General features: G+C 52.0%; 1 protein-coding gene across 1 annotated transcript in view; it reads left to right on the top strand.

Moving 5' to 3' along the window:
- The window catches only part of KASH5 (KASH domain containing 5), a 145771-nt gene that overhangs the window by 30821 nt on the left and 99677 nt on the right, over positions 1-15273 (top strand). The window contains exons 4-5 of the mRNA XM_075327914.1: positions 2832-2887; positions 5791-5845. Of these exons, the coding sequence (XP_075184029.1) occupies positions 2832-2887; positions 5791-5845 (111 nt within the window). The remainder of the gene's footprint in view (positions 1-2831; positions 2888-5790; positions 5846-15273) is intronic.

Raw genomic sequence — 15273 nt, 5'->3', positions numbered from 1 at the left:
TACTATTGTCTACATTGGGTTGGCTGCACTATAAATACGTTATATGTACATATACTGTTGGTGTATTGCAGATGTTGGCGTAGTGAAATCCCTTGCATTTTGTTTAATACACAGCTCTGGCAAGAAATTAAGAGACCACTTCCAAATTGTCAGTTTTTCCTGATTTTTCTCTTTATATTTTTGAGTACAATGTAAATTGTTCTTTTATTCTATAAACTACTGACAATGTTTCCAAATTTCCAAGCAATACATTTTGCATTTATTTTCTGAAAATGAGAAATAATCAAAATAACAGAACAATGCAGATAATGCAAAGAAAACAAGTTCATAATCATCTAGAAACAACAATACTAATAATGTTTTACCTCAGGAAGAGATCAGAAATCCATTTTTGTGGAATAACCATGATTTTTAATCACCACAGCTTTCATGCATCTTGGTTGCTTTCCACCAGTCTTTCACACTGCTTTTAGATGTTTTATACCACTCATGGCACAAACATGTAAGCAGTTCTTCTTTGTTTGATGCCTTGTGACTATCCATCTTCCTCTTGATTATATTCCAGAGGTTTTCAATGGAGTTCAGGTCTGGAGATTGGGCTGGCCATGATAGGGTTGTCCTTCATCCACACATTGATTGACCTATCTGTGTGGCATGGTGCATTGTCCTGCTGGAGAAACGAGTCCTTGGAGTTGGGGAACATTGTCTGAGCAGAAGGAAGCAACTGTTTTCCAGGATAACCTTGTATGCAGCTTGATTCATACATACTTCGCAAAGATGTTTATTGAATTTTCTTTATCTAGTTTTCAGCTTTGCCCAACACCTGGTCATCTAATGGTTAGATGGTGACCTGGAGGGGAGTACAAGCTACAATGTCTTGCACCCATTGTGAAATTTGGTGTAGTATCGGTGATGATCTGGGGATGCTTCAGCAAGGCTGGAATTGGGCAGGTTAATCTTCGCAAAAAACATATGAATCTGTGATGCCCCTGGACTAGTCAGAGTGTGTCAGGGTACTGCACTTTCTACTCTTTAGTGCAGGGCTCAACCCCTAATGGTTCTGGGTTCCCAACCTATGGTGCCTCCATCAGCGTCCAAATCCCAACCACACCTCACACCACAACGTATCAGACACACCAGTGGGCTGCTGAGCTGGAATAGGGCCGCCCACCTAGGGGTTGGGTAGGCTGGTGGGAGGGAAGTGAAGAGAGTGTAGTGTTAGCCCTCGAGAAGGGAGGAGCTGAGGGAGTGGTGGCTCCCTGTATGTTACAGGTTGGGTCGCAGACAGTAGTCTGGGCCTGGAGGAGTCAGAAACCCGGTCAGAGGGCATTGAGGCTGGGTGCCTAGACCTGGTCTTGGAGGACGGTCTGCAGCTCGAATCTAATAACCGGTATGGGACCGAAAGCACAGCGGGGTACTGGAACCTAGGTCGGGGAGTAGCTTCAGGCAACCCGGCAATTAACCTGTGGAGGATAGTGACTTTATGGACTGTCCCCAAGAAGCTCAGAGGCCCTAGCGCAACGAGGGGGATAGGGCTTTCCAACCCACGCAGCCCACAGAAATCCCAAGCGTGAGCCCTTGAGAGCACAGCTCCACTACCAACAAGTAGGGAGTGGGGCCCGGACAGCTTTAAGCCAACAGGCCTTCAGAACACTTCTAATTTGTGCTCGGAGGCAGGCTCTGGACCATCTGGCAGTACCAGAGGGGAAGGATACCCAGATAAGCTCCCCCAAGAGGACAGCGGCACCCAGAGACTTGGTTTACCCTGTTGTCAGAGTCTGCTTTGCGGTCGCATGCTCACCAACACTGCCTGAGTGAGTACGCTGTGCTCCCCACCCCCTGCTTCCCACCTGCACCACGCTCCCCAGCACCTTCACCATCCAGAGTCCTGGGGCCTCCCCTACCCATGGAGGGAAACGTCATCTGGCTGCACCACTCCATCTCCCCCGGGAATTCCCATCGGCAGCAGCGGTACTCCCCTTACCACGAACCACGGATGGCGTCACAAACTCTTATCCCCTGTAAATACCCCCTTTCATTTGAAGTGGCCGCAAGCCCCTGGGTCCGGAGACCCTCGAGCCACAGCAGCAACCCCCGGATCCGAGTGGTTCGACCGCTGCAGGGGCGGCACAAATCAAGCCGCATACAAGGTTATCCTGGAAAAACAGTTGCTTTCTTCTGCTCAGGCAATGTTCCCCAACTCTGAGGACTGGTTTTTCCAGCAGGACAATGTGCCATGCCACACAGCTAGGTCAATCAATGTGTGGATGAAGGACCACCGCATCAAAACCCTGTCATGGCCAGCCCTATCTCCAGACCTGAACCCCATTGAAAACCTCTGGAATGTAATGAGGTAGATGGATAGTCACAAGCCATCAAACAAAGAACTGCTTACATTTTTGCAGCAGGAGTGGCATAAGGTCACCCAAAAGCAGTGTGACAGACTGGTGGAAAGCAGCCAAGACGCATGAAAGCTGGGATTAAACATCATGGTTATTCCACACAATATTGATTTCTGATCTCTTCCTGAGGTAAAACATTATTAGTATTGTTGTTTCCAGATGTTTATGATCTTGTTTTCTTTGCATTATCTGCATTGTTCTATTATTTTGACAATTTCTCATTATCAGAAAATAAATACAAAATTTATTGCTTGGAAATTTGGAGCCGTTGTCAGTAGTTTATAGAATAAAGAACAATTTACATTTTACTCAAAAATATGAAGAGAAAAATCAGAAAAACTGACAAATTTGGAAGTGGTCTCTTAATTTTTTGCCAGAGCTGTGTGTAATGACGAGTTTTTAACTAAAGCACCGTCTCTTGGTAATTAGGGCTGAAAACAGTACAACTGAAGATGAGATATTTATAAAAGATTTACAGTGTATGGGTAAGTAAAATCACACAGAACATTGGGGTTTTTTTATTTTTTCATTACTAAGCAGCTAAATATATACATTTTGAACTCTAAAATGCTTTACATTCCATGTAAGGACTAAACATCACTATTATTGTTACTAGGAGACAATGTATGCCTAAAGTATGCTTACATGTTTGTGATTTTCATTCTGTAATGTGAAAAATTCTGAAAGATAAATACTTTTCTTTCACCCATAATGTACTGGTATACTGAGATATGTCTTATACCAGTACATTGTACCTATGAAGAAGAAGAATACTAGTTAGGTTTTTAGAGAGAGTAAATCAGCTAGTCTGTTTCACTGTAAAGGCTGCTTTACATGCATCAATTTCTCGTGCGATCGCACCCGCCCCCATCGTTTGTGCGGCACAGGCAATTTGTTGCCCGTGGCGCACAAAGTCGTTTACCCCCGTCACACGTACTTACCTCCCGAATGACCTCACTGTGGGTGGTGAACATCCACTTCCTGAAGGGGGGGGGGCGTTCGGCGTCACAGCGACGTCACACAGCGGCCGGCCAATAGAAGCAGAGGGGCGGAGATGAGCGGGACGTAAATATCCCACCCACCTCCTTCCTTCCGCATTGCCGGAGGATGCAGGTAAGCTGTGTTCATCGTTCCCAGGGTGTCACACGGAGCGATGTGTGCTGCCTCGGGAACGATGAACAACCGGAGCACAGAAGGACGATCGATTTTTTGAAAATGAACGACGTGTCAACGATCAATGATAAGGTGAGTATTTTTGCTCGTTCACAGTCGCTCATAGCTGTCACACGCTACGATATGTGAAACGATGCCGGATGTGCGTCACTGACGATGTGACCCCGACGACATATCGTTTGATATATCGTAGTGAGTAAAGCCTGCTTTAGAGCTTCTGCCCTCCATACTAGAGTTCTTGAGTTTAAGGCTGCTTTACACGTTTCAATTTGTTGTTTGATCGCATTTGCGATCGCACACACCCCTATCATTTGTGCGGCACGGGCAATTTGTTGCTCGTGTCGCACAAACTCGTAACCCCCCGTCACACGCACTTACCTTCAGAACGACCTCGCTGTGGGCGGCGAACATCCTCTTCCTGAAGGGGGAGGGACGTTCGGCGTCACAGGGACGTCACACAGCGGCCGCCCAATAGAAGCGGAGGGGCGGAAATAAGCAGGACATAACATCCCGCCCACCTCCTTCCTTCCGCATTGCCGGCGGGACGCAGGTAAGCTGTGTTCATCGGTCCCGGGGTGTCACACGGTGCGACGTGTGCTGCCCCGGGTACAATTTTTAGAAAATGAGCGACGTGTCAGCGATGAACGATCGGTGAGTATTTCTGCTTGTTCATAGCTGTCACACGATACAATATCACTAACGATGCCGGATGTGCGTCACGATGTGATCCCACCGACATCTCGTTAGATATATCGTAGCGTGTAAAGCCCGCTTTAGTCTTCAATTCATAAAGGTATCCACTGATCACTGTCACATGCCAGGGGGCCCCTCTCCCCCAGTATACTGTTTCCTAGGAGGAGAATGTACATCAGAAGTGCCTGGTATTGCAAGTCAGTCCAGATACAGACAATGCAAAAAATGTTTTATTGATATGCCCTAAAAAAATGGAGGGAAACACTTGCCTACGTGTATTAAAAGCTTTTAATAATAACCTACACTGCGCAAAATATCACCATTTTCTTATGTTTACATGCGTTTTTGATGTGGATTTTCCCCCATTCATTTAGTACTGTATGCATGAAATGCTGCAAATCTGCAAGGAAAAATGGCAACTGTGCATGAAGCTTCAGGGATCTCATGACGCATCTATAAGGGATAAGCAGGTTACCATACAAAGCACCCAACCATATCTAACTAAAATAAAGACTAGAACCACGACTTTATTGCAGGAATGGCCACAGTTTTATTTAAACCGTATATATGTATACCAAAACTCGTGGCTCAACATGCCACTCAATTGTTACTTAAACCTTATACATATATACCCGTATAACCATACACACCGATAGATCCGTCCGAGAGGCCAACCATCCTTCATAACCCCCCCGGCCGTAACCTCCAAACCGGCCCAGAGGACCACCTCGGCCGTAACCACCCGGCCCAAAGGTGAGGGGTAACAACGTTCCATCGTTAATTACCCCTTCCCAGAACCTGCGGGACCTCCGCCCACAAGTTCCCATCCAATCCGAAGCCACTCCCCTTGAGCGACTTCGTACCAACCAACCGACTGTCGGTACTCCCAACCTCTCAGACGGACCTATCCCCCCGCTGTGACAAAACAACTTGGCAAATCAATCTACATTCTCCAGTCTTTCCTTTTTTTTTTTTTTTTTTGCACAATGTTTTTCTCTTATTTTTTTTTTTTTTTTTATGTTTTTTTTTTTTTTTTTTTTTTATATACATAACATCAGGGCGGGCGGGTGGGACACAACTTTTCAGCGACGAAAGGGGAGGTAATCAGTCCACCCCCCTCTCTTATACCTCCCACGACCCCCCACCCCTTCCCTGCTCCCCTCCAATCCCCCTACAGCTTCCTTCCACCAATCCAATAGTCCTAACTATCCCCTATCCCAGTTCAACCAATTAACCCCCTCCTAACCTTGCACCCTCACGATGGTCATGGGGTCCATTCACCCCTATGGGGCTCACTGCCCTTCTTTCACTTTGCTTGTACTAGGAAATCCATCCACGCTTTGTGACAAAACTGCACAGAAAAAATGTGACAATAACGTAGTGTGCCCATAACCTAAACCTATTTTCATTTATATATATATATATATATATATATATATATATATATATATATATATATGATGTCTCTTTCTATAAGTTTACAAATGTATTTTGTAAAAGCTGTATAATTCTTCCTCTGCAGAGATCCAGGGCGCATCAGGGCTCAATGAATATGGAGGCTATTGTAATAGAAACACGTAAGTGCCCTGCAAATAGTGTTGTAATGTGTGAGCCAATATATCTAGATGGGATATGAGACCTCAGAATGATTGCTAACTGTTTAATCTCTCCATCTATGGAAACATTAACATTTTGAGACCCTTGAAACCCTTATGTTTTCTTACTATGGAATACTCAATTTCTCAGATATAAGAAAACATGCGTGCAGTAATGTAGCTGTCCTGGCATTAGTGTACAGGGCTGTCATGCTGTACAAAGGCTAGTGATACGTAGTACAGCGTAATCCCCACTTGGTGGCAGCAGAGTAGTGAAGGAGAGACAAAGAAGCACTGTAACGGAAAGGCAGCTGAAGTACAGCAGAGTAACTTCAGCAATGTTAAAGGCGAATCACCAGAGGGCAAAAGAGTAGTTGTGGCGCCCTGGACAAGCCAGGGGCCACAGAGCACAACACCAACACACCCCACACTCCCAGCAGGCACACCGAAGTCAGACACAAAACCCTTGTTGCCTTCCTCCAGGGGCTGATGTCCACACCAGGGGGTGGGCCAGGCGGTTGGCCCCGCCCACCGAGGAGTTCACAGTCCTGGAGGCGGGAAAAGCAGGCAGATGAGTTTGGAGTAGAGTTGAGAGAGGAGGAAAGTGACAGCTAAGCAGCCTGAAGTTGGTCCGGGTGTGTGTCGCCCGGACGGATCAGCAAGGTTGGCAGACGGTGGTGACCGTCTGCAGGAGTGGCCGATTGGAGTCTACCGTAAGGACCGTGGACGGGCGGTGGCCCGGCGGTACCGGACCGGTACACAAAGAGAAGTCAGCATCATCTGGCAGGGGCTTACGGACCCCGGCAAGGCTAGGAGTCGCCGTGAATTTGCCAAATTCGTTAGTGAAGGGAACCTCCTGGGTTTCCCAACAGCCAAGTCCCGACAGTAGGCAACAGTCCAACCAAGTGAGGGAGACACCGCCACCGCCAAGGCAACCGTTTCTCAGGGCCAGAGCCTGCGGACAAAAGGGGCTCCTCCAGCCCATATCCAAGCTGGGGAGCGGGTTACCGGTGGGAACCCATTGGAACCATCTACCGTACCTAGGTGCAGGGAAAGGCAGTCACCATCAACCTGCCGGGAGAAAACAACACCGCAGCCATCTGTGGGACCCGTCCATCCAGCCGTGTGTTTTACCGAGAACTGTGTCCTCATCATTGGCTGAGTGAGTACCACCGTGCCGTGCGGCACAGCGCTGCCCCTGCGACCCTGCACCTCACCAGGCCCCGTAACCTGCCTGTCATCCATCCCTACCTCATCACCGGGCCCCGGGACAATCAACCCCCTACCCACGGAGGGGAGAAATAACAACCAAGCTGCTCCCTGTCACCGCTCCCGGGATCCCCGTCCAGAGCGGGTGTGACTAATATCACCACAACCGTGGGTGGCGTCACGGGCAATAACCAAATCCCCCACAATCAACATTCCCTTTTCACTCACGGGCGAGGAGCGCCGCTCGAGTCCCCGGGATCCAGCCCACCGCTCGAGCCACCACCGAGCAGCAGCGGCAGCCGCAGCAGCAGCAGCAGCAGCCGGACCCGAGCAGTGGGAGAGCACAGCGTCCCCTCCTCCGCCCGCGACATAGTCAAACAGTCAGGGTCTAGCCAGGAAAGTCGAGTCACTGCAAAGGGTGGATCAATATCAAAGTCAGAAAGCAGAACCGAGTCAGAAGCCGGGAGATCAGGTATGCAGAGGGAAACACAAACAACAGACAGGAGGGGAAGTCAAGGACCGGGACAGGCAGACAAACGGGGGAGGGTCAAAGTCAGGACACAGTAGCAGGGAGGCAGAGAACAGATCAGTAACACTCATGTCACGGGCGGAGGAGGGGACGCTGCGCTCTCCCACTGCTCGGGTCCGGACGCTGCTGCTGCTGCGGCTGCCGGTGCTCGGTGGTGGCTCGAGCGGTGGGCCGGATCCCGGGGACTCGAGCGGCGCTCCTCGCCCGTGAGTGAAAAGGGGATTTGATTGTGGGGATTTGGTTATTGTCCGTGACGCCACCCACGGTTGTGGTGATATTGGTGACACCACCGCTGCTCTAGACGGGGATCCCGGGAGCGGTGACAGGGAGCAGCTTTGATGTTAGTTCTCCCCTCCGTGGGTAGGAGGTTGGTTGTCCCGGGGCCCGGTGATGAGGTAGGGATGAATGGCAGGCGGATTACGGGGCCTGGTGAGGTGCAGGGTCTCGGGGGCAGTGCTGTGCCGCACGGCACGGTCGTACTCACTCAGCCAATGATGAGGACACAGTTCTCGGTAAAACACACGGCTGGATGGACGGGTCCCACAGACGGCTGCGGTGTTCTTTCTCCCGGCAGGTTGATGGTGACTGCCTTTCCCTGCACCTATGTACTGTAAACGGTTCCAATGGGTTCCCACCGGTAACCCGCTCCCCGGCTTGGATGTGAGCCGGAGGAGCCCCTCTTGCCCGCAGGCTCTGGCCCTGGGAACTTTAGCCTTGGCGGTGGCTGTGTTTCCCTCTCACGGTTGGACTGTTGCCTTCTGTCGGGACTTGGCTGCTGGGAAACCCAGGAGGTTCCCTTCGCTGACGGATTCGGCAAATTCACGGCGACTCCTAGTGTTGCCGGGGTCTGTAAGCCCCTGCCAGATGGTGCTGACTTCTCTTTGTGTACCGGTCCGGTACCGCCGGGCCACCGCTCGTCCACGGTCCTTACGGTAGACTCCGATAGGCCACTCCTGCAGACGGTCACCACCGTCTGCCAACCTTGCTGATCCGTCCGGGCCACACACCCGGACCAACTTCAGTCTGCTCAGCTGCCACTTCACTCCTCTCACTTTCGCTTCCTAAACTGATCTCCCTACTTTTCCCGCCTCCAGGACTGTGAACTCCTCGGTGGGCGGGGCCAACTGCCTGGCCCATCCCCTGGTGTGGACATCAGTCCCTGGAGGAAGGCAACAAGGGTTTGTGTCTGACTTGGTGTGCCTGACCGGGAGTGTGGGGTGTGGTGGTGTTGTTCTCTGTGGCCCCTGGCTTGTCCAGGGCGCCACACTCACCAGAGCCAGTATACACACTGCAAGGCAGAAATATCACTGGCACTGACCCATAGGTAGAGAGGCAAGATATAGTGTCCTGGGATCCAGAACAAGGTAAGGGAAGTTAACCCATGACATGACCAGGCCAGAGCTGGGTGTAACCAACAGCAGGAAAAAGCCGGCCTGGATCATGACAAGGGCAGTCTAAATTGTCTGCCATACACATATATCTGGCAATCAGTTACTTCCTGGCAAGAATATAATTTACAATAAGGCCAGAGTGACTCGAGCGAGACTCGAGTCGTATCACCCGACACGGCCTGCCGCTCTCCGGTCAGGAGTGTGCAGCTACATGTATTTCTATGCAGCTGCTCGCTCCTGTCTGGAGAGCGGCAGGTTGTGCCAGGTGATGCGGCTCGATTCTCGTGACTCCGGCCTAAGAGCATGACAAGAAAAATGATGGGGAAGTGTATGGGTGTTGGGTTAAAGTGGTTTATCATTCACAATAATAAAAAATATAATTTGTTAGTAAATTAGAGATAAAACCAGTAGGGAAGATTTGGGGATTGTATGCTTTATTTGTACAGTTTCTAATATTTTGCTTTGCTATGGAGTATGAGGCTGAGGATACTGTGGGCAACTCTTGCGAATCTGATTGATATGCAAAAGTAATACTGTGAAGCCCCACAGGTGTTGTGTCGGTGCATTACCTTCAGGGACTCCACTCGGCTGGATCTTGTCACAGGTAGGGAATCTTCTATTTGTCGTGACGCCACTCTCAGTATTGCGGTCAGTGGGGACCGCCACTGCAGGTTGAGGGACGCCTGGGGCTGATGGTGAGTGCAGTTAGTTGGAATAGCCTCCTGAGAGTGAGGCAAGCCCCAGGGCCCTGTGTAGGTGCGTAGTACCACAAGGCGCAGAATAACTCCACACACGCAGGATGTCTTTCAGGGGTTTTACTCACTTCAGGTGGCAGGGTGAGTAACCCGGGCGTAGCTGGGATGAACCAGGCGGGAACCAGGTATCCTTCAGGCTGACTTCTGATGGTGACTACCAACTCGCCTTCCTTAGCCCTTGGTGGTTTGGGGTAACCCCGACTTTTAGTCCCTATGGGGGTCACCCAGGGAAGTTGCTGAAGCCTCTCTCCCCTTCGTTTGCCGTTTGCTTGTTGCCTGGGCCAGATCACTCCAGCTGCTTGCCTCCTGTGAACTATGGGCCCTAACTGTGGCTACGTGGCTGCGGCTTTTGTGGTATTGTGGTGTGGGCTTTGAGGGCCCCACACCGGCAGGTTTAGCAAGGAAAGGTGGATCTATCCCCGCTCCGGGATCTGCCGCCCGTTTGGGCCTGGTTCTCCCTAGCAGTCTCCTTACTTCCCACTCTGTGCTCTCTCTCTAGCTGGAGATGGGTTTCGGGTAGCACTCCTAGGTGACCGTTCTCCCCCGTCGGTAGCCACTGCGCGGACGCTGTCAGACTACAGCAGCCCAGGGGAAGGGGTCAGCTCTCCTCGGAGCTCCCTGGACTCTGCTCTGAACCGGCTCACATCTGGGACCTTCACTGCTGCTCCTGTCAGAGCCTCACTTTCCTGCTCCTCACTCCTCCACACTCTGCTGCAGACTGTTTACTCCTCCTTCTCTTTTCCCTTTTGTGCCTGCCTACGCCACCTAGCAACCAGACTCTCTTACCACACCCCTTGAGAGGAGATGGAGGCTTTTGGCCCCCTCCACTATTCCAGTGGAGGTGAAGGCTTTTCCCCCTCCTGGGATCCCCAGGGGTCCTCTCATAGGTACATGTGTGAGACCTGGTCACTATGCGCCTGTGTAGTCACACCTCGGTCAGCCTTCTGGATTACCTGTATTGTACTGTCCCCAGCATGGGTGCAGTACTCAGTGGTGCCTGACCAGGTCAGGGGCGCCACATTCCCCCTTAGTTATCACCAGCACGTCCTCGGGCTGCAAGACAACATTTTAAAATGCATGCATAAAACATTAAAACATGGTAAAACATTTAAAAGCACCAGGTTCCATACATCACCACCCTCCACCCACAAGTCCGTTAACCCACCCAAAACCCTCTCACGTTGGCCGCGCCTTCAGCCACTTCTGGCAGGATGTAGAGGCGGCTTTCATGGTCTGGTGGTCTTCAGGGTATACCTGGCCTGGTGGATCCGCGCCTTCAGCCTCTTCTGGCAGGATGTAGAGGCGGCCTCCACAGTTGGTGCTGACCAGGTACCCTCTTTGTGGTGGAGAGCCAGGCCCCATAAACAGGCATGCTCTCTGGTTGCAGGTGAGCCAAGGCCCTATATACGGACGTGCCCCCTGGTTGCAGACGAGCCAAGCCCCTAAACAGGCTGACTCTGGTGGCGGTGGTGCCCTCTGGTGTAACTATTTACACTGCGAGAGTTTGTGGCTATAGCCAGTTCATAGCCTTAAGGTTTATTTCTCACATGAGTTTATGTGGGCACATACTTGAACTTGTAAAACGTTGCAAAAACTTCAAAACTGGTAACTTGCTTTACTTTACATGAACTTTATGCAGACTCCTCCTCACCAGGGCTTGGGCCTGTAGGGCTGCGGCACCTGCTGCTTTCTCGACCTCTTTCTTCGTCCGTGGTAGTCTCATCAGTAGGTTCTTTCTCTGTTCCTTTTCTATCTTTCCTTTCTTCCTCTGTGTCTGTTTCTTTTTCTTTAGGACATGGTGTAACATCTAGCGCATACCAGCCTCTTTCTCCTTGATGCATGGTAAACTGCACTGTGTCTCCCATCCTTAGGTTCCTTCCAGGATGTCCTCTGGGCAAATGAGCTCTAACGTCTCTTCTGTTGACAAAAATGCCTTCTTTCATACCAGGTGCTACTATGAAGCCGTATCCTGATTTTAGGCTAAAATCTTCCACTATTCCTCTACAAAGGGGTCCTCTGACCTGTGCTTTGGCTCTTCTCAGGAACCGTTTTTCTTCTAGGTCTCTGGCCGTGACTTCTCTCTGCTCTGGGGATGGCGGTGCAGGGAAAGACTGGGTTCTGCTACGGCGCCGTGTCTTGCGGACTGGATTCTGCGAGGTACAGCTTACAAGCTCCCAGGTAAGGCTTTTAGGCAAATCTTCCTCAGCAGACGGTGTCAGGTCTTCCTCATCCCAGCGGGAATATGGCAACATCTCCGGCTCTGGGCATGGATCCACTGCTGGTATCTCCGGGGTCAGCTCCTCAGCCTCCTGGCCTCCCCTCCCCCTTAGTTCTTCTAAGCACTCCTTCGGTGGCAGTGCTGGGGATGGGCTTTCTTCAGCAGACCCAGACGGGGACCTCTTTGACGTGGTTTCTGCAGGAGTTGTCGGAATCCTCTTGGGGGTGTGCGGAGGGAGCATGTATTGATCCACCATCTCCTGTGGGAACTTGGCCTCCATGTCAGCCTTCAGCTGCCAGTATGCAGGGTCCTCCCCCAGCGTGGGCTTCCTAGCAGGGACCTCCTTGGACTGGGGAGCGGTGTCTGCTCTGGCCTTGCAGGCCGGGGTAAATGGTGATGCAATCTTATCTTGGCGGGCCGCACCTGGCGTGGCTGCGGCCTGGTTCAGCACCTCACTTGCGGCGCGGACGAGCGTTGCTGCTGCGGTGGGGTCTCGGCGGGCCGGGCCTAGCATGGCGGCGGCCTGGGTTAGCGTCATACCTGCGGCGTGGATGAGGGTCGCGGTGGCAGCCGGTTCTTTGCGGGCCGGACTGGGCGTCGCTGCAGGGACCGGGTCTTGGTGGGCCGAGCAGGGCATCGCTGCGGCGGCCTGAGCTTGGCGGGCTGCACCTGGCGTGGCTGCGGCCTGCTTCAGCGTCGCCGCGCCGGACGCCTCTTCAGGGACCGCGGACGTGGCAGCAGGGGTCGGGGCACTCGCGCTGGCAGGGGTATCACTGGACTCACCCATCGGTGGCAGCATCGGGGTCTGAGTCGTCACCGCCCGATCTGGCACTCGGCGCGCGGCTCTCCCCTCATAGGCCTGAACCGCCGCGGTCATCCACAGAAACTCCGTCCGTCCCTCTCTGATCAGCCTTCCGACCCTGGCTTCCAGTTGGTCGCAGAACTCAGCAAGCTCCCGACACCACCAGGCAGCGGAGCCTGGCTCTGGGTCTCTGCACTCAGACGCCATTTTCTCTAATAGCAAGCTGCTGGCTTCTTTTCCGTTCCGCCGTCTCTGGACGCTTCCGCTCTCTTCACAAGCGAGGTCAGAACTCTGCAGGGGATCTCTGGGTAGCCACACCTCTTCGTGGGCGGTAACTTCTCCCAGCGCGGGCTGCTGTTGTTTTTCAGCGCGCTTTTCATGGTGGCAATATGGCGGCGCTTCCAATTTTTCAAGCGGACCGCCCAGGCACATGGTCACCTGTCTGAACAGGTCTAGTCCTTATCCTGTTCGTGACGCCAGATGTGAAGCCCCACAGGTGTTGTGTCGGTGCATTACCTTCAGGGACTCCACTCGGCTGGATCTTGTCACAGGTAGGGAATCTTCTATTTGTCGTGACGCCACTCTCAGTATTGCGGTCAGTGGGGACCGCCACTGCAGGTTGAGGGACGCCTGGGGCTGATGGTGAGTGCAGTTAGTTGGAATAGCCTCCTGAGAGTGAGGCAAGCCCCAGGGCCCTGTGTAGGTGCGTAGTACCACAAGGCGCAGAATAACTCCACACACGCAGGATGTCTTTCAGGGGTTTTACTCACTTCAGGTGGCAGGGTGAGTAACCCGGGCGTAGCTGGGATGAACCAGGCGGGAACCAGGTATCCTTCAGGCTGACTTCTGATGGTGACTACCAACTCGCCTTCCTTAGCCCTTGGTGGTTTGGGGTAACCCCGACTTTTAGTCCCTATGGGGGTTACCCAGGGAAGTTGCTGAAGCCTCTCTCCCCTTCGTTTGCCGTTTGCTTGTTGCCTGGGCCAGATCACTCCAGCTGCTTGCCTCCTGTGAACTATGGGCCCTAACTGTGGCTACGTGGCTGCGGCTTTTGTGGTATTGTGGTGTGGGCTTTGAGGGCCCCACACCGGCAGGTTTAGCAAGGAAAGGTGGATCTATCCCCGCTCCGGGATCTGCCGCCCGTTTGGGCCTGGTTCTCCCTAGCAGTCTCCTTACTTCCCACTCTGTGCTCTCTCTCTAGCTGGAGATGGGTTTCGGGTAGCACTCCTAGGTGACCGTTCTCCCCCGTCGGTAGCCACTGCGCGGACGCTGTCAGACTACAGCAGCCCAGGGGAAGGGGTCAGCTCTCCTCGGAGCTCCCTGGACTCTGCTCTGAACCGGCTCACATCTGGGACCTTCACTGCTGCTCCTGTCAGAGCCTCACTTTCCTGCTCCTCACTCCTCCACACTCTGCTGCAGACTCTTTACTCCTCCTTCTCTTTTCCCTTTTGTGCCTGCCTACGCCACCTAGCAACCAGACTCTCTTACCACACCCCTTGAGAGGAGATGGAGGCTTTTGGCCCCCTCCACTATTCCAGTGGAGGTGAAGGCTTTTCCCCCTCCTGGGATCCCCAGGGGTCCTCTCATAGGTACATGTGTGAGACCTGGTCACTATGCGCCTGTGTAGTCACACCTCGGTCAGCCTTCTGGATTACCTGTATTGTACTGTCCCCAGCATGGGTGCAGTACTCAGTGGTGCCTGACCAGGTCAGGGGCGCCACAATACTGCTGCAGGATTATCTCCTCTCCTATCATAATGAGCTGATCGGCTATCAGGGTGTCGCACAGAGATTTTTACAAACTTCACTGACTGTCACAGCAGCATCTGGTTCTGTTCTAACTACAGATTCTGACAAACTGCCTGATAACTTCTCTGGTGTCTGTGATCAGTGCAGGCAGACTCGTTCGTCAACCTGCTGAGTGATAATTCATAGGCAGGCTAGCAAGAGTTAATCTCTACTAGTGTGCTTGTTAGTCTCCTTTGACCACATGCCAATCAGAGATCCTTCCACCTATGCCAGCTATAGGTTATCTTACCTGGTCTGGTAGTTGTTATACTTGTTGCTGAATGCGATTGTGGTGTTAAACCTTGTAGCCTTTTTGTTGTTACCCTCCTGCTCTTGCTTTACTCCTGAATCTCTCATTGTCTATTACTGTGTGTGTGTGTGTTTGTTTTTCCCTTATCTGTCTGTTTTCCATCACACTCCTGCCCCGTGCTTCCCTGTTGGGTATCAGAGTAGTTCTGGTTAGGGGCATAGCCAGGAACGGGACTCAGGCGTCTCTAACATCAGGTGTAAGCCTGAGGCTAGAGACAGCTGAGGGTCCCCTAGCATGAGAGAAACATAAGAGCCCCTGTCCCCCGCTATCCTAACAGTCAGTCACCTCATAACACAGAGTTCTCTATGTGTCTCTTTTCCCCAAAGTGAAACTCTCAGTAGTCAGTAATGGAGGCTCACTCTTTTTTTTTTCTCACAATGTGATTTCTACATTCTCTTCCTCCCTTGCT

The sequence above is a fragment of the Anomaloglossus baeobatrachus genome, chromosome 11 (genome assembly GCF_048569485.1).
Source record: "Anomaloglossus baeobatrachus isolate aAnoBae1 chromosome 11, aAnoBae1.hap1, whole genome shotgun sequence".
Taxonomy (NCBI): domain Eukaryota; kingdom Metazoa; phylum Chordata; class Amphibia; order Anura; family Aromobatidae; genus Anomaloglossus; species Anomaloglossus baeobatrachus.
This window is presented reverse-complemented; position numbering and strand designations above follow the sequence as displayed.